Source organism: Heptranchias perlo, chromosome 13, assembly GCF_035084215.1.
Source record: "Heptranchias perlo isolate sHepPer1 chromosome 13, sHepPer1.hap1, whole genome shotgun sequence".
NCBI lineage: Eukaryota > Metazoa > Chordata > Chondrichthyes > Hexanchiformes > Hexanchidae > Heptranchias > Heptranchias perlo.
In genome coordinates this window covers 70806646-70825025 of record NC_090337.1, presented here as the reverse complement: position 1 = coordinate 70825025, position 18380 = coordinate 70806646, and the positions used below count along the sequence as shown (strand labels likewise).

The 18380-nt window shown below is 45.8% G+C and overlaps 1 protein-coding gene across 20 annotated transcripts in view; it reads right to left on the bottom strand.

Moving 5' to 3' along the window:
• LOC137331694 (kyphoscoliosis peptidase-like) overlaps nt 1-18380 on the bottom strand; it is a 273350-nt gene that overhangs the window by 247813 nt on the left and 7157 nt on the right. For 19 of the 20 annotated variants that reach the window (XM_067995661.1, XM_067995663.1, XM_067995668.1 and 16 more), the window contains exons 2-3: nt 9528-9605; nt 8018-8086 (exon numbers count right to left, since the gene is read on the bottom strand). In XM_067995661.1, coding sequence (XP_067851762.1) covers nt 8018-8086; nt 9528-9605 — 147 coding nt within the window. The remainder of the gene's footprint in view (nt 1-8017; nt 8087-9527; nt 9606-18380) is intronic. The other variant, XM_067995671.1, reaches the window with a different exon arrangement.

The window sequence follows — 18380 nt, the reverse complement described above, 5'->3', positions numbered from 1 at the left end:
GAACCCTTTCCCTGGTGATTGTAAATGTTTTAAGTTCCTCCCTCCCTTTCACCTCTCAATTCACAATTATTTCTGACATGTTATTTGTATCCTCTACAGTGAAGACGGACGCATAATATCTGTTCAATTCATCCGCCATTTCCTTATTCTCCATTATTAATTCCCCAGACTGACTCTCTAGAGGACCAACGCTCACTTTACTTACTCTTTTCCTTTTTAAATACCTGTAGAAACTCTTACTATCTGTTTTTATATTTCTAGCTAGCTTTCTCTCGAACTCTAATTTCTCCCTCCTTATTATTCTTTTAGTCATTCTTTGCTGTTTTTTATATTCTGTCCAAACTTCTGACCTGCCACTAATCTTCGTAGAATTGTATGCTTTTTCTTTCAATTTGATACTATCTTTAACTTCCTTTATTAGCCACGGATGGTATGTCCTTCCCCTAGAGTCTTTCTTTCTCACTGCAATGTATCTTTGCTGAGTGTTATGAAATATCTCATTAAATGTTGGCCACTGCATCTCTACTGACCTATCCCTTAACCTAAGTCCCCAGTTCACTTTCGCCAGCTCTGTCTTCATGCCCTCATAATTGCCCTTATTAAAGTTTAAAAGACTAGTCTTAGACTTGCTCTTCTCTCCCTCAAACTGAATGCGAAATTCAATCATATTGTGATCACTACTAGCTAGAGACTCCTTTACAATGAGGTCATTAATTAATCCAATCTCATTACAGATTACCAGATCGAGAATACCCTGCTCTCTGGTTGGCTCTAGAACGTGCTGCTCAAAGAAACTGTCCTGAAAGCACTCTATGAACTTATCTTCCAGGATACTTTGCCAATCAGATTCTTCCAATCTATATGTCGATTAAAATATTTATTCGTTCATGGGATGTGGGCGTCATTGGCGAGGTCAGCATTTATAGCGCATCCCTAATTGCCCTTGACAAGGTGGTGGTGAGCCGCCTTCTTGAACCGCTGCAGTCCGTGAGGTGAAGGTTCTCCAACAGTGCTGTTAGGAAGGGAGTTCCAGGATTTTGACCCAGAGACGATGAAGGAACGGCGATATATTTCCAAGTCGGGATGGTGTGTGATTTGGAGGGGAACGTGCAGGTGGTGTTGTTCCCATGTGCCTGCTGCTCTTGTCCTTCTAGGTGGTAGAGGTCGCGGGTTTGGAAGGTGCTGTCGAAGAAGCCTTGGCAAGTTGCTGCAGGGCATCTTGTGGATGGTACACACTGCAGCCACTGTGCGTCGGTGGTGAAGGGAGTGGATGTTTAGTGTAGTGGATGGGGTGCCAATCAAGCGGGCTGCTTTGTCCTGGATGGTGTCAAGCTTCTTGAGTGTTGTTGGAGCTTCACTCATCCAGGCAAGTGGAGAGTATTCCATCACACTCCTGACTTGTGCCTTGTAGATGGTAAAAAGGTTTTGGGGAGTCAGGAGGTGAATCACTCGCCGCAGAATACCCAGCTTCTGACCTGCTTTTGTAGCCACAGTATTCATGTGGCTGGTCCAGTTAGTGACCCCCAGGATGTTGATGGTGGGGGATTCGGCGATGGTAATGCTGTTGAATGTCAAGGGGAGGTGGTTAGACTCTCTCTTGTTGGAGATGGTCATTGCCCAGCACTTGTCTGGCGCGAATGTTACTTGCCACTTCTGAGCCCAAGCCTGGATGTTGTCCAGGTCTTGCTGCATGCGGCCACGGACTGCTTCATTATCTGAGGGGTTGCGAATGGAACTGAACACTGTGCAATCATCAGCGAAGTTCCTCATTTCTGACCTTATGATGGAGGGAAGGTCATTGATGAAGCAACTGAAGATGGTTGGGCCGAGGACACTGCCCTGAGGAACTCCTGCTGCAATGTCCTGGGGCTGAGATGATTGGCCTCCAACAACCACTACCATCTTTCTTTGTGCTAGGTATGACTCCAGCCACTGGAGAGTTTTCCCCCTGATTCCCATTGACTTCAATTTTACTGGGGCTCCTTGGTGCCACACTCAGTCCAAATGCTGCCTTGATGTCAAGGGCAGTCACTCTCACCTCACCTCTGGAATTCAGCTCTTTGGACCAAGGCTGTAATGAAGTCTGGAGCCGAATGGTCCTGGCTGAACACAAACTGAGCATCGGTGAGCAGGTTATTGGTGAGTAAGTGCTGCTTGATAGCACTGTCGACGACACCTTCCATCACTTTGCTGATGATTGAGAGTAGGCTGATGGGGCGTTAATTGGCCGGATTGGATTTGTCCTGCTTTTTGTGGACAGGACATACCTGGGCAATTTTCCACATTGTCGGGTAGATGCCGGTGTTGTAGCTGTACTGGAACAGTTTGGCTAGAGGCGCGGCTAGTTCTGGAGCACAAGACTTCAGCACTACAGCCGGGATGCCGTCGGGGCCCATAGCCTTTGCTGTATCCAGTGCACTCAGCCGTTTCTTGATATCACATGGAGTGAATCGAATTGGCTGAAGACAGGCTTCTGTGCTGGTGGGGATATCGGGAGGAGGCCGAGACGGATCATCCACTCGACACTTCTGTCTGAAGATGGTTGCAAACACTTCAACCTTGTCTTTTGCACTCACGTGCTGGACTCCGCCGTCATTGAGGATGGTGATGTTTACAGAGCCTCCTCCTCCCGTTAGTTGTTTAATTGTTCACCACCATTCACGACTGGATGTGGCAGGACTGCAGAGCTTTGATCTGATCCATTGGTTGTGGAATCACTTAGCTCTGTCTGTAGCATGTTGCTTCCGCTGTTTAGCATGCATGTAGTCCTGAGTTGTAGCTTCACCAGGTTGGCACCTCATTTTTAGGTACGCCTGGTGCTGCTCCTGGCATGCTCTTCTATGCTCCTCATTGAACCCAGGTTGATCCCCTGGTTTGTTGGTAATGGTAGAGTGAGGAATATGCCAGGCCATGAGGTTACAGGTTGTGCTGGAATACAATTCTGCTGCTGCTGATGGCCCACAGCGCCTTATGGATGCCCAGTTTTGAGCTGCTAGATCTTTTCTGAATCTATCCCATTTAGCACGGTGATAGTGCCACACGACACATTGGATGGTGTCCTCAGAGTGAAGACGGGACTTCATCTCCATGAGGACTGTGCGGTGGTCACTCCTACCAATACTGTCATGGACAGATGCATCTGCGACAGGTAGATTGGTGAGGACGAAGTCAAGTAGGTTTTTCCCTCATGTTGGTTCGCTCACCACCTGCCGCAGGCCCAGTCTGGCAACTATGCCCTTCAGGACTCGGCCAGCTCAGTCAGTAGTGGTGCTACCGAGCCACTCTTGGTGATGGACATTGAAGTCTCCCACCCAGAGTACATTCTGTACCCTTGCTACCCTCAGTGCTTCCTCCAAGTGGTGTTCAACATGGAAGAGGATTCATCAGCTGAGGGAGGATGGTAGGTGGTAATTACCCATGATTATCGCTGTTCCTTTCTCACAAGCCCCCATTATTTCTTCCTGTCTACCCTGTCCTACAGTGTAGTTACTGTTAGTGGGATAGAATTTCCAAGTCGGCTCTCCCGAGCTCCCACTGTCACTTTGGTGGAAGATGAGTGGAACACCCTGGACAGATGGCATATCAGGTCGTTTACAACCTTTCCCCGGGGTTTCCAGCGAACTTACGGCAGGAGATAGGGAGAATTTGTGCTGATGTTCTTTCCTAATAATATAGCTGTGGCCTAACAACTGGGTCGTATCGGTTTACTTTCTCCACTTTACTTTTGTATCCTCGATCCCTTTTTGTTTTTGACGATGCCTTTGTGAAGCACCTTGGGAAGTTTTTCTATGTTAAAGGCACTCTCTGAATGGACGCTGCTGTGGTTATAAAAAGTAGGATCCCATCTGCTTTCTCTTCACAACTTTATCAACTTGTCCTCCCACTTTAATAGATTCATGTATCTGAACCTCTAAGTCTGCTTTTTGCTACACCTTTTAAAATGTTCCCATTTATATTTCCTCTCCTAAATCTTTCTCCCAAAAAGTATCACCTCACACTCCTCCGCATTAAATTTCATCTGACATCTATCTGCCCAATCTACTAACCTATCTGTGTTCCCCTGAAGTCACCTCCAGTCCTCTTCACAGTTAACGACACTCCCTATTTTTATTTTTGATATTGTGCCCTCCATAACCAAGCTCAGATCGTTTATATATATATATATATTTTTATATAGAGAGAGAGAGAGAGAGGAGTCAGGGTCCTGACTCTGACCCTGGGGGATTTTGCTGCTTATGTCCCTCCATTAATCACTAATCTCTGTTTCCTCTCCTTTAACCAACTTCCTGTACATGCTGCTTCACTCCTTTTAATACCACGTTCCTTAACTTTATCAACAAACCTTGTATGCGGCATCTGATCAAATGATGATATATAATTAAGAGTTTTGAATCTAGCATACGCCCATCATTCTGTAAATTATCATTCATGTAAAGTGTCTGTCACACTTCAAAATATTAGACATCTATCAAACCTCTACTTGATTGGCTCAAATATGGACAAGTAGGAAAATCTATCAATCATAAACGACTAAGCCACATAAAATTAACCAATCAAATCACTCCCATTTTTTTCAAAGCTACCAATTGAGAATATCAATTACAACAAAGTAGGGGAATCCAATCAAATTGTTTAAATAAATTTAATTCACTGATTATATAGTAAACACCAAAATTTTTTTTTTATAACATTGCACATGAAATCAAATAGTTTGCTAAAGTAAAATTATGCATATAGCTGGCCGAGTCCTTCTTGAAATCTGTCCAATAAGTTTTGACCCAGAGGCCTGCTCACTCTCAGGCACTGAGAGCTCCAGTGTTCCTTCTTCTGGGAGCTTAGTCCTTTAAAAGGCGGGCTGCCTTTCCCAATATTTTCAGACCTCTCTGCTTATATGGCCCCAGTGTTCAGTACCTACATCAGCTCCACCCCTGATTCTCCATATGCTTCTTCCATATTCACCTGCCCTCAGTCCCCTTGTGGTCGTTCCCTGCCCGAGCAATCTTGATTCCTCGCTCAGCTGTCATATGGAGACCAGTGCCACCATTCTCTAACTTCTGCACCTTCAATTCTCCAATATCAAAGGGAACAGTGTCGCTTATATGCCTCCCCATAGCTGTTGTGAACTTATCTGCTATTGCTACAACTTTGCATCTTAGGGTTTGCTGCAGCCCTGTAGGTGTGATTGCCCTGTTGGACTTTGGGCTTCCTAGCAAAGTTCTCTGACCAGGCTTTTTCTGCGCTTGTAGCCTCTTCAGAATATGGAGTGAGACTTAGAACACAATGTTTGGCACAGTCTACCCCTGAACTCCGAGTGCAGATGTACCTGCACATTAATCCAGCAAAAATAACATTTTTGACTCTCTCGCAAAATCAGGGCTTGTATCTCTCTGATGCCAAACTTAGTCCCTGTGATCTGATATTGTGGATTGCAGTTCAATTAAAGAAAGAAAGTCTTGTGTTTCTATACTGCCTTTCACAACCCCAGGATATCAGAAAGCTCTTTACAGCCAATTAAATAATTTTGAAGTGTAATCACTGTTGTAATGTAGGAAATGTGGCAGCCAATTTGCACACAGAAAGGTCCCACAACAGTAATGAGATAATGACCAGATAATCTGTTTTAATGATTGTGTCTGAGGGATAAATATTGACACCAGGAGAACTCCCCTGCTCTTTTTCAAAATACTGCCATGGAATCTTTTACATCCACCTGAGAGGGCAGACCAGGGCCTCGGTTTAACATCTCATCCAAAAGACAGCACCTCTGACAGTACAGCACTCCCTCAGTACTGCACTGAAGATAAGAAGTCAGAGACTTGCACTGAGTTAAGAGATTGAATTAAGATTCACTTGTGTTGTTTTTAAGGTACACTGTTGAAGCTGAAATGGTGAGGGGGGCCTGTTCTGATAGAGTGATAACATGAAGGAAAACAGCCCATCCAGTATCTCAATCAAATACATCTGATCTTGGATAGAGATGCTGCCTCGTGGGAGGAAATACAAAGAAAGATTTTAACATCTGGGGCGTTTTCCGTTAGAACAATACAAATTATGAGGCGATTTGTGTAAAATTATAAAAGGGAGGGACAGGGTAGATAGAACAGACAGTTTCCAGTAGTTCAGGGGCCTGGAATAAGGGACCATAGAGACAAGATTAAATTTAGAAGAGATTTAGGAGAGGGTTGCGAGGCTGTGGACTTCACTTGCAGGGTTATGATGATGGTCTGTCCATCGTTGTCGATGGTGATAGTCTATGATTCAGCTCCAATAAATACAGGGTTCTCATGTGACTGTAAAGTCCTGTTTTTGCAAGGAACATTTTGCCACTCAGAACATTGGATGTCAGATTGACCTGAGGGCTGATCTTTCCTTAATTTCCTCTGGGCTATCTTTTCTTCGGTTAGCTGGACACGACTTGTTTCGCGCTTTATCCTGCCATCGTGTACCATCTTTTGCCGCTTTTTCCTGCCACAAGTACCATGCTCCCAGGTGTCATAGAATCATAGAATGGTTACCGCACGGAAAGAGGCCCATCGAGTCCGTGCCGGCTCTCTGCAAGAGCAATCCAGCTAATCCCACTCACCTGTCCTGAACGGCCTAGCTCTAATTTTAAGGTTATTCCCCCTTGTTCTGGACTCTCCCACCAGAGGAAATAGTTTCTCTCTATTTACCCCATCAACTCCTTTAATCATCTTAAACATCTCAATTAGATCACCCCTTAATCTTCTATCCTCGTTGTTCCATTTATAATAGGATACTGTGATCAATTTCTGATCTTATGGTAGTAAGGAGTCCAAGACGTACATAAGTTGGCCTCTTTTCCAACGCTACCGCTTATTTTAGCACTAGGCTTCACCTTACGGCCAAACTGCGCACTGGGGTAGAAAATCCCTTGATTTATGCACAGCCAGAACTCCCACCCTCCCTTTGGTGAGGGGTGAATGTAGTGGGCTGGGGCAGTAAATAGGAATGGGGATGGGCGCTACTGCCTCCTCACCCATTGTCTCTTGCCTCCAATTTCCCACAGACAGGGCCCAGCAGTGTACAATATGCCTCCCTATAAATGGGAAGAATATATTTTAATCAGATGCAAATGAGGGAAACACATTCTCTGATGTATTACCGTCATTTGTGCCATAGCAATGCTGGACTTCAGAGATGCCCATTGGTCACTGGCATCCAGTGTTGCTACAGGAGAGGAAGGGGGTTTTCAATTATTTTGTCTAGGATGCAATTTCATCACTTTTGTGGGAATATTAATGATGACTTTTTGTTTTTTTATTGGCAGCTCAGAGGTTCCTGGAAATGCTACCCCCACCCCCCATTTCCACACTGGGTGGACTTCCCAGCTGAGGCCATGTTCGAGTTGCATCCCAATGCCATGGAAGTGGAAGTTCTAGCCCACCTTATCATTATCAGTTTCCATCTTGGTTAGTGGCTGCAATCTTTCCAACTTCGAAGCAGCAGCTCCAATGTGGGTCATTGGATCATTGACGCCATGGAAATTCTCAACCAAGCTGAACACTACTTTAAGCTAAACCATCATCCAATACAGATCAGTCACGCGTTACTGAAATGCAGCCATTGCATTCACTGAGGCACTGGGCTTTGGCTGCATTGCCAACGTCCATGGTCACATTTGGAAGAGGAGTGCTAGGAGGGCAAAGTTGGTTATTGTGTGTGAGGTGGTTGTGGTTTTATTTCAGGCAGAGTGGTATGGCTAATAGTAGATCTTTACAATAATAAAGTAAACAGTGCAGATTATAAATATAAAAGACTACTAAATCACTTTTATTGCAAGAGCAGCTCTGCTTTTATGAAGGACTATGGGAGCCTGAGCAGATCATGCCACTTTTGTGCCAATTGTGCTTTGATCGTCCTCTATCCTTTGCTGGGACATTAAACTCAGGGCTTTAGATTACATAACCCACTTTCCCTTTAGGCTCATTCAATGTTATTCAGTAAGCGGGGGTGCTTCCATACGCTCTGCTCTTCATGGGTTAGTTTGCAATCCTACCTGAACTGTTTTCATACAATGAAGTTGCAGGTTTTCTTACTTGCTGCCCCGTTGGTACAGAATAGGCTCCTTGAAAAGAAAGCACCATACGTTTGGTTTGGGACATTGCTCAGTGAATTGCTTAGTGAGTTTTACATGGTTTAAACCTGTTATCAATTTTACTCTTCGAGAGGTGCTGAAAATGAGATAAACACAGGATTCTGGAAAGATTGAGGATCAGGATTTGTGCCTACCCTATGAACCTATCATAATTTCTGGGGTCAGCATAATTAGGATAATCTGGGCGAGCTGCAGGCATAACCATCTCTAATTGGAAGGCCACAAAGGCCTGCAACCGCGTAAAGCAACAAAAACAACAACTTGCATTTATATACACCTCTAACGTACTAAAACGTCCCAAGACGCTTCACAGGAGCATTATCAGACAAAATTTGACACCAAGGCAAATAAAGAGATATTAGGACTGGTGACCAAAATCTTGGTTAAAGAGATATGTTTTAAGGAGCGTCGTGAATGAGGAGAGAGAGGTAGAGAGGTGGAGACAGATTCAACTGTGGCCTTCAAAAGGGAACTGGATAAGTACTTGAAAAGAAAAAATTTGCAGGGCTACGGGAAAAGGGCAGGGGAATGGGACTAACTGGATTTCTCTTGCATAGAGCCGACTCAGACTTGATGGGCCGAAGGTCCTCCTTCTGTTCTGTAATATTTTAATGATCCTATGATTTCATGGGACACTGGCACCAGTACTAGGACAGGAAGGAGCTGTACCACCGGAACGGGCTCCACCTGAACGGGAATGGGACCAAGGTCTTGGTGGAAAGGATAAATAGGGCTGTAGATAGGGCTTTAAACTAGTAAGACTGGGTGGGGTGGGGGTGGGGGGAGTCTCGTAGAAATAACTGCAGCTTGAAGATAAAAGAAATATCAGATGAGAGTAAAGGTGAGACCAAGATTAGTAATAGGGGTAACATAAAAGATCAGGGAACATCGTCGCTGTGTCAAAATCCTGGAACTCCCTTCCTAACAGCACTGTGGGAGAACCTTCACCACACGGACTGCAGCGGTTCAAGAAGGCGGCTCACCACCACCTTCTCAAGGGCAATTAGGGATGGGCAATAAATGCCGGCCTCACCAGCGAAGCCCACATCCCAAGAACGAATAAGAAAAAAGATAAAATTATAGAACATAAGTACAAGATAACTGTTAAAAATAGCGAGAGGAGCAATTAGTAAAGACAAATTGAATTGCCTGTAGTAATGTGCACAGCATCTGAAACTAAACGGGAACTGGAGGCGGTAATTTGTAGCGAGGGTCAATGTCCCAGGAGCCACCCTGAGACAACACTTTCCGGGTGAAACATGGCTGGCATTCTAAAAAGTGCAGTCAACGGACCTGTGACAACATGTTGGAGCATCGACACTGGAGTCGAGTCTTCACACTACTCTGAAATGATGTTGTTGGACCTTGCACATGAAAAGCAACAGCGTGAGAAGCAGTTTCATTTCCTTACTTTTATCCAACTTGCATTCCTTGGGCCTTTTGGCAGGTCTGGCACATTCGTTGTATCTTCTCGACCTCTGTTCATTCACTGTAAAGCAAAGAGCTCGTCAAAATAAAGTAGGTCTGGTGAAGTATTAGATTGATGCACCGCAATCCATAGGCACAAACAAAATACTTCTAGAAATGGAGAAAGAAATTTATATTCACGATTTTGTGTTGGTGGCAATCTGAGGTAGCTGTGGCTCAGTTGGTAACACTCATTACCTCAGATATCAATGAAGATTATGGTTCAAGTCCCACTCCAGAGACTTGTGTATAAAATCCAGGACTGTACTGAGGGAGTGAATGCCATGTAGAAAGTGCCATCTTTTGAGTGAATCGTTAAACCGAAGCCCTGCCTGCCCTCAGGAAGATTCCAGGGCACTATCTTGAAGAAGATCTAAGTTCTCCCCAGTGTCCGAACCGATATTTATCCCTCAACCAACATTAAACAGATTATCTGGTCATTATCACATTGCTGTTTGTGGGACTTTGCTGTGCACAAATTGGCTGCTGCCTTTCCTACTTTATAAAAGTGACGACACTTCAAAAGTACGGAATTGGCTGTGAAAGACTCTACATAAGTCATTTTTTGTGGCGGTTTGGCAGATGTGCAAGGAAATGGTTATAGAATCACAGAATCACAGAAGTTACAACATGGAAACAGGCCCTTCGGCCCAACATGTCCATGTCGCCCAGTTTATACCACTAAGCTAGTCCCAATTGCCTGCACTTGGCCCATATCCCTCTATACCCATCTTACCCATGTAACTGTCCAAATGCTTTTTAAAAGACAAAATTGTACCCGCCTCTACTACTGCCTCTGGCAGCTCGTTCCAGACACTCACCACCCTTTGAGTGAAAAAATTGCCCCTCTGGACCCTTTTGTATCTCTCCCCTCTCACCTTAAATCTATGCCCCCTCGTTATAGACTCCCCTACCTTTGGGAAAAGATTTTGACTATCTACCTTATCTATGCCCCTCATTATTTTATAGACTTCTATAAGATCACCCCTTAACCTCCTACTCTCCAGGGAAAAAAGTCCCAGTCTGTCTAACCCCTCCCTATAAGTCAAACCATCAAGTCCCGGTAGCATCCTAGTAAATCTTTTTTGCACTCTTTCTAGTTTAATAATATCCTTTCTACAATAGGGTGACCAGAACTGTACGCAGTATTCCAAGTGTGGCCTCACCAATGCCCTGTACAACTTCAACAAGACTTCCCAACTCCTGCATTCAATGTTCTGACCAATGAAACCAAGCATGCCGAATGCCTTCTTCACCACCCTATCCACCTGTGACTCCACTTTCAAGGAGCTATGAACCTGTACTCCTAGATCTTTTTGTTCTATAACTCTCCCCAATGCCCTACCATTAACGGAGTAGGTCCTGGCCCGATTCGATCTACCAAAATGCATCACCTCACATTTATCTAAATTAAACTCCATCTGCCATTCATCGGCCCACTGGCCCAATTTATCAAGATCCCGTTGCAATCCTAGATAACCTTCTTCACTGTCCACAATGCCACCAATCTTGGTGTCATCTGCAAACTTACTAACCATGCCTCCTAAATTCTCATCCAAATCATTAATATAAATAACAAATAACAGCGGACCCAGCACCGATCCCTGAGGCACACCGCTGGACACAGGCATCCAGTTTGAAAAACAACCCTCTACAACCACCCTCTGTCTTCTGTCGTCAAGCCAATTTTGTATCCAATTGGCTACCTCACCTTGGATCCCATGAGATTTAACCTTATGTAACAACCTACCATGCGGTACCTTGTCAAACGCTTTGCTGAAGTCCATGTAGACCACGTCTACTGCACAGCCCTCATCTATCTTCTTGGTTACCCCTTCAAAAAACTCAATCAAATTCGTGAGACATGATTTTCCTCTCACAAAACCATGCTGACTGTTCCTAATTAGTCCCTGCCTCTCCAAGTGCCTGTAGATCCTGTCCCTCAGAATACCCTCTGACAACTTACCCACTACAGATGTCAGGCTCACTGGTCTGTAGTTCCCAGGCTTTTCCCTGCCTCCCTTCTTAAACAAAGGCACAACATTTGCTACCCTCCAATCTTCAGGCACCTCACCTGTAGCGGTGGATGATTCAAATATCTCTGCTAGGGGACCCGCAATTTCCTCCCTAACCTCCCATAACGTCCTGGGATACATTTCATCAGGTCCCGGAGATTTATCTACCTTGATGCGCGTTAAGACTTCCAGCACCTCCCTCTCTGTAATATGTACACTCCTCAAGACATCACTATTTATTTCCCCAAGTTCCCTAACATCCATGCCTTTCTCAACCGTAAATACCGATGTGAAATGTTCATTCAGGATCTCACCCATCTCTTGTGGTTCCGCACATAGATGACCTTGTTGATCCTTAAGAGGCCCTACTCTCTCCCTAGTTACTCTTTTGCCCTTTATGTATTTGTAGAAGCTCTTTGGATTCTCCTTTGCCTTATCTGCCAAAGCAATCTCATGTCCCCTTTTTGCCCTCCTGATTTCTCTCTTAACTCTACTCCGGCAATCTCTATACTCTTCAAGGGATCCACTTGATCCCAGCTGCCTATGCATGTCATATGCCTCCTTCTTCTTTTTGACTAGTGCCTCAATCTCCCGAGTCATCCAAGGTTCCCTACTTCTACCAGCCTTGCCCTTCACTTTATAAGGAATGTGCTTACCCTGAACCCTGGTTAACCAGGTTGATCAGAGTAGCAGCAATATTCTGCTCCTGACTAGGAGTGATTTGATATTGTAGTACTATTAACTTTTAACCTATGTTTTTAAGCATGATTCTTAAATTGTAATATCTTAACATAACTAATTGATGCTACAATTGGACAGCGACACACCTATTCTAAGATGGTGACCGAATCTTACAGCCCCGGCAGTTTTAACATGTTTGTGTGAAGTCATCACCTGATAGAGAATGTGCCTTAATGGGTTAAGCTAATGGGAGATGTGCCAGTGTGCACTGAGACTCGAGCTTGAGGGAACTGTAATCACTGCTGTTTGTCAGGAAGGACATTAGTTAGTCCCGCAGCAGAAAAACATCTGTAAAAATGTTGCCCTATTAATTTAAGTTTGTGCAGGATGGGAGGATCAAGTTGGTGCTTGGAGGAGTCAGAATCGAAGCAACAGATTCAAATGGTCAAACAGGAATTAAATGTAACAGGATACAAACTAGCAGTTATATTAACCTCTTAGCTCAACGGAAAAGCTCGTAGTGAGGAATTCAGCTTATTAACTGAGTTATTGATAAGTTATAGGTATCTTGTTGGTTTCTCCTTATATGGAGTTGTTTTTAATATAGATAGGCTGATGGTCATGTGGCAGGGCAAGAGAAAGGAATCAAAAATAGATAATTGTAATGAGAATTTGGATTTGAATGTTTGAGTCACCTGAATACTGAGTTCAGAACTGCAGCGGACATGACCTGGTGTGGTTATAAATACCATTCAAAGTGTATGCTTAAGTACTATTGCACATGCTATGTACTTAATAAATCTATGCGCTCTTGACAGTAACGTTTCAAGGACCTTATTGATTCTGAGGAATAGATAGACCATCTAATCAGAAATAAATACATCCAGTAACAGTGAGAACATAGGAACATAGGAGCATAGGAACAGGAGTAGGCCATTCAGCCCCTCGTGCCTGCTCCGCCATTTGATAAGATCATGGCTGATCTGTGATCTAACTCCATATACCTGCCTTTGGCCCTTATCCCTTATTACCTTTGGTTGCTAAAAAGCTATTTATCTCACATTTAAATTTAGCAATTGAGCTGGTATCAATTGCCGTTTGCGGAAGAGAGTTCCAAACTTCTACAACCCTTTGTGTGTAGAAGTGTTTTCTAATCTCGCTCCTGAAAGGTCTGGCTCTAATTTTTAGACTGTGCCCCCTACTCCTAGAATCCCCAACCAGCGGAAATAGTTTCTCTGTATCCACCCTATCCGTTCCCCTTAATATCTTATAAACTTCGATCAGAGAAGGGTTGGAGTCACCAATTTTTCAGAGGTAGGGTGCCTGGTATGATGCAGGGAGGGAGATTTGGTGTTGCAGCAGCGTTTAAAGAGTTGCTGTTTGACATTAAAGGGGAGTGTTTTATTGTTTGACTGAAAAATCAGTAGAGACAAGGAGAAATGTGAGTAAAACTCCCCCTTTGAGGATGACACTTAGAGATCCTGCTGCAGGAGGCACAGCAAAGGAAGGAGGCCCCGTTTGGAGGGAAGACCGCCATCCAGTCAAAGCAGAGACATAAGCTGCTTGGATGGAGCTTGTCGAGAGCATCAATGGAGTCTCCCAGGTCCGTAGGACCCAGCTCACAAGTGAGGCAGAGGTTTTCTGGAGTCAGACAGAGTGCCAAGGTAAGTGTACTTTGGTGCACTGCTGCAGCATTATTGCTACTGGGACAGAGCACACCTGGCAACAGTCTGAACTGTAGTACACTTAGGGAGATGGTAGGCAAAGCACAGAGATAATGAAGGTCATTTTCACCTTCACCGCTTAGGCGGTAATCTGTCGGAGTGGGCCGCAGGCTTGTACAGAACCCGTCCGATTTCCATTTCCACTGATGTTACCAATTTTCCCCTCCAAGAGGTCAAGGTGATAATTACTCCCGAACCTTTCCTCTTATGCACAAAGGAAAGTTTTCGGCCACATTTGCATTGTGTATCGTGAATATTAAAAGTGATCAATCCCAACTGGTTCATTAATGTCCTTTAGGAAAGGAAACTTGCCGTGCTTACCTGGTCTGGGCCCATGTGTGACTCTAGTCCCACACCAATGTGGTTGACTTTTAAACTGCCCTCTGAAGGAGTCTAGCAGCCACTCAGTTATATCAAAACTGCTACCATCAGCAGTTCAAGAAGGAGGCCCACCACCACCAACTCAAAGCATGCCAGGAGCAGCACCAGGAGTACCGAAAAATGAGGTGCCAACCTGGTGAAGCTACAACTCAGGACTACATGCATGCTAAACAGCTGAAGAAACATGCTATAGACAGAGCTAAGCGATTCCACAACCAATGGATCAGATCAAGGCTCTGCAGTCCTGCCACATCCAATCGTGAATGGTGGTGGACAATTAAACAACTAATGGGAGGAGGAGGCTCTGAAAACATCCCCATCCTCAATGATGGCAGAGTCCAGCACGTGAGTGCAAAAGACAAGGCTGACGCGTTTGCAACCATCTTCAGCCAGAAGTGCCGAGTGGATGATCCATCTCGGCCTCCTCTCGATATCCCCACCATCACGGAAGCCAGTCTTCAGCCAATTCGATTCACGCCACTTGATATCAAGAACCGGCTGAGTGCACTGAATACAGCAAAGGCTATGGACCCCGACAACATCCCGGCTGTAGTGCTGAAGATTTGTGCTCCAGAACTAGCTGCAACTCCAGCCAAGCTGTTCCAGTACAGCGACAACACTGGCATCTACCCGACAATGTGGAAAATTGCCCAGGTATGTCCTGTCCACAAAAAGCAGGACAAATCCAATCCGGCCAATTACCACCCCAACAGTCTACTCTCGATCATCAGCAAAGTGATGGAAGGTGTCATCGACAGTGCTTTCAAGCGGTATTTACTCACCAATAACCTGCTCACCGATGCTCAGTTTGGGTTCCGCCAGGACCACTCGGCTCCAGACCTCATTACAGCCTGAGTCCAAACATGGACAAAAGAGCTGAATTTCAGAGGTGAGGTGAGAGTGACTGCCCTTGACATCAAGGCAGCATTTGACCGAGTGTGGCACCAAGGAGCCCTAGTAAAATTGAAGTCAATGGGAAACAGGGGGAAAACTCTCCAGTGGCTAGAGTCATACCTAGCACAAAGGAAGATGGTAGTGGTTGTTGGAGGCCAATCATCTCAGCCCCAGGGCATTGCTGCAGGAGTTCCTCAGGGCAGTGTCCTAGGCCCAACCATCTTCAGCTGCTTCATCAATGACCTTCACTCCATCATAAGGTCAGAAATGGGGATGTTTGCTGATGATTGCACAGTGTTCAGTTCCATTCACAACCCCTCAAATAATGAAGCAGTCCGAGCCCGCATGCAGCAAGACCTGGACAACATCCAGGCTTGGGCTGATAAGTGGCAAGTAACATTTGCGCCAGACAAGTGCCAGGCAATGACCATTTCCAACAAGAGAGGGTCTAACCACCTCCCCTTGACATTCAATGGCATTATCATCGCCGAATCCCCCACCATCAACATCCTGGGGGGTCACCATTGACCAGAAACTTAACTGGACCAGCCATATAAATACTGTGGCTACGAGAGCAGGTCAGATGCTGGGTATTCTGCGGTGAGTGACTCACCTCCTGACTCCCCAAAGCCTTTCCACCATCTACAAGGCACAAGTCAGGAGTGTGATGGAATACACACCACTTGCCTGGATGAGTGCAGCTCCAACAACACTCAAGAAGCTCGACACCATCCAGGACGAAGCAGCCCGCTTGATTGGCACCCCATCCACCACCCTAAACATTCACTCCCTTCACCACCGGTGCACAGTGGCTGCAGTGTGTACCATTCACAAGATGCACTGCAGCAATTCGCCAAGGCTTCTTCGACAGCACCTCCCAAACCCGCGACCTCTACCACCTAGAAGGACAAGAGCAGCAGGCGCATGGGAACAACACCACCTGCACGTTCCCCTCCAAGTCACACACCATCTCGACTTGGAAATATATCGCCGTTCCTTCATCGTCGCTGGGTCAAAATCCTGGAACTCCCTTCCTAACAGCACTGTGGGAGAACCTTCACCACACGGACTGCAGCGGTTCAAGAAGGCGGCTCACCACCACCTTCTCAAGGACAATTAGGGATGGGCAATAAATGCCGGCCTCGCCAGCAATGCCCACATCCCATGAACGATTAAAAAAAAACTCCGGATGGACAATAAATGCCAGTCTTGCCAGTGATCCTGAGAATGAAGAAACAAAGACCCACCACTGCCAGCAAAGCTATAGTCCCAGTTGTAACTTGGAGCAGGATTCAGGCCAAGTGTTAAACTCCTCCCTCACCGACCTCAGCAGCGTGAGTCCTGGTCGATTTTAACTCCTGGCCTTCATCTGCATGCTCACGGTCATTTGCCACCCGAAATCAGCGGGAAATGGCAGCTAGCCAGTGGGTGGGAGCAGAATGTCGGGTATTAGGAGTTTGCCAGCCCGTACTATAGGACTGCTCACCAGCACTTGGGTAAGTCTTGGAGTGGGGGCTTCAGACCATAAGGCCATAAGAGATAGGAGCAGGAGTAGGCCATTCGGCCCCTCGAGCCTGCTCCGCCATTTAATGAGATCATGGCTGATCTGGTTTTTCCCTCAACTCCACTTTCCCACCTTTTCCCCATATCCTTTGACTCCCTTGCTGATCAAAAATTTGTCTAACTCAGCCTTGAATGTATTCAATGACTCAGCCTCCACAGCTTTTTGGGGTAAAGAATTCCAAAGATTCACGACCCTCTGGGAGAAGAAATTCCTCCCTTTTCAGTCTTAAACGGGCGATCCCTTATTCTGAGACTATGCCCCCTAGTTTTAGATTCCCCCATGAGGGGTAACACCCTCTCAGCATCTACCCTATCGAGTCCCCTCAGAATCTTGTACGTTTCAAAAGATCTCCTCTCATTCTTCTGAACTCCAATGAGTATAGACCCAACCTGTTCAATCTTCCCTCATAAGACAACCCTTCCATACCCGGAATCAACCTAGTGAACCTTCTCTGAACTGCCTCCAATGCAAGTATGTTCTTCCTTAAATAAGGGCACCAGAACTGTACGCAGTACTCCAGGTGTGGTCTCACCAGCACCCTGTATAGTTGAAGCATGACTTCCCTGCTTTTATACTCCATTCCCCTAGAAATAAAGGCCAATATTCCATTTGCCTTCCGGATTACCTGCTGCACCTGTATGTTGACTTTTTGTATTTCATGTACGAGGACACCCAGATCACTCTGTACCGCAGCATTTTGTAGTATTTCTCCATTCAAATAATATTTTGTTTTTTTATTTTTCCTCCCAAATTGGATGACTTCAGGAAGGTCTTGTGATTGGAATGTGGGAGAGGTTGGGGGGAGCCCAATGCAGGGGAGGTCTAAGCTTTCCTTGTGGGGCCTGGAGGTGAGCTCCTGCTCCTGCTGCTCCTGGCCCCACACGGAAAATAAAAGCAAAGTTTAAAAAATTACCTCCCTGGGCTGCTTCTGGCCCTGGCTCCTCTTCCCAATAGGTGGGAAATCCACAATGGCTTCTCCACTCAGGCGTCAGGTTAATATTGCAGTCAGGCCCCCGTGACATCATCGGACTGCATCTGCATATTTAAAGAAGGTCCCTGCCAGTTTTGGGTGGGTGTCCTGACTGCCTGCTCAGAAGACTGCGGGAACTCAGCGGGTGAGTCTCTTGGCCAATTTTAACTACCCGAGCATGGTTAAAATCGCCCATTCGTTGTGGGCTGCAATGTCGTGCACTCACACAAAGAGGGATGTGCACTGGAAACAACTGGTGGGATCTACTACACCCTGGACTCTTCGGCTATTCTGCACTCCAATAAAGGTTCTGTGGGCTGCCCAAGCTGAGGCCTTTTCTCTGCAGGGAAAGTGCGGAAGGTGTCGCCCCTTACAAATAGAGAAGCTCCAAAAATCCCTGGGCTGAGATCCCAGGATTATGCCCACTTGTGCCCCCCCCCCCACAGGACTGGTCCCCCCCACCATCGGGCTGGTCCCCCCCATGGGGCTGGTTCTCCCCCCGCCCCCACAGGGCTGGTCCTCCCCACAGGGTTGCCTCCCTCCCCCAGGGCTGGTGTCTCCCTCAACA